At 49.2% G+C, this 1011-nt stretch overlaps 1 protein-coding gene across 1 annotated transcript; it reads left to right on the top strand.

The window, feature by feature from the left end:
* On the top strand, positions 1–943 carry ENH_00071920 (SAG family member; the record flags this gene model as incomplete). The annotated part of the gene is made up of 4 exons (XM_013582644.1): positions 1–61; positions 173–339; positions 446–831; positions 853–943. The coding sequence occupies 4 exons, from the start codon at positions 1–3 to the stop codon at positions 941–943; spliced, it is 705 nt and encodes a 234-aa protein (XP_013438098.1).
* Positions 944–1011: the final 68 nt, after the last annotated feature.

Raw genomic sequence — 1011 nt, 5'->3', positions numbered from 1 at the left:
ATGTCTGTGTTCTGTGGACACAAGACACCTAGGGCAATCGCAAGCGTAACTGGAGCAGCTGGTAAGCGTATTCCTGTTGTCTTTTCCCCATTTGATGCGAAATTCTCTCTATTCCAGACTGGAAATTACTTTGCTTTAAAATTGTCCTGTGTATATTGAATTTTCTGAACAGAAACGGTTGATTGCTTACCGGCGATGAACGAAGCAAGGACAGCTGCGGGACTCGCTGCATTTGAGAAGGCAACTGATGAATTACAATCGCTGCCACAAAGCTCTCCACCGGGAAGAAACATAACAGCTGAAACGTTGTGGAACGAAATCTGCGAAGAAATGGCGGGGGTAAGTCATGCCACGAGCACACTAAGCCAATCAAAGCTTTCCAAACGACGGCACCCCTAGCAGCTACTCACCACGTTTGTTCTGTTTCTCTTTCTACTATCTGAAGACCCAGAGCGACAGAACTGAGGCAGAAAAGCTCAAGGGAACTTTCGCGTACTACGAGGGCGAGAATGACTGCAAAGCGGCAGTACAGTACTGGAAAGACGGCTTTTCTCTCTTCAATAACGAGATCCCCCCAAAATACCAGGCTCCGAACAACCCGAAGGTGTATGACAACAGGGCCGCCTCCTTTGTTGCCCTGTATAACCCCAAGGAGAACCCTGTGGCCAGCTGCGCCTTTGTCACCTGCACAACAGCAGAATCAGTTGCTGCTCCATCCATGTCCAAAAGACACAGCGGCCGGGCATCAAGAAGACTTCAAGAGAAGCCTACTACTGCCGTTGTCTGCCTAACGAACCCGGCGGCACTGACTGCTAATGCAGCACCATTCAAGTGGGAACACAAACTGCAGGAGCACAGACTTGCCTGCATAGAACCCAAAACGCATGGTCAACCTAGCATAAGTGTGGCCTTCAGTATATGGCACATGCTACGATGCAGCTAGGTAATCGATATCTTGTACTGTGGCTGGGTTTGCAGGGAAGATGAATGGCAGAAGATCTATCACGCTAT

The sequence above is a fragment of the Eimeria necatrix genome, genomic scaffold, assembly GCF_000499385.1.
Source record: "Eimeria necatrix Houghton genomic scaffold, Enh_scaff701, whole genome shotgun sequence".
NCBI lineage: Eukaryota > Apicomplexa > Conoidasida > Eucoccidiorida > Eimeriidae > Eimeria > Eimeria necatrix.
This window is presented reverse-complemented; position numbering and strand designations above follow the sequence as displayed.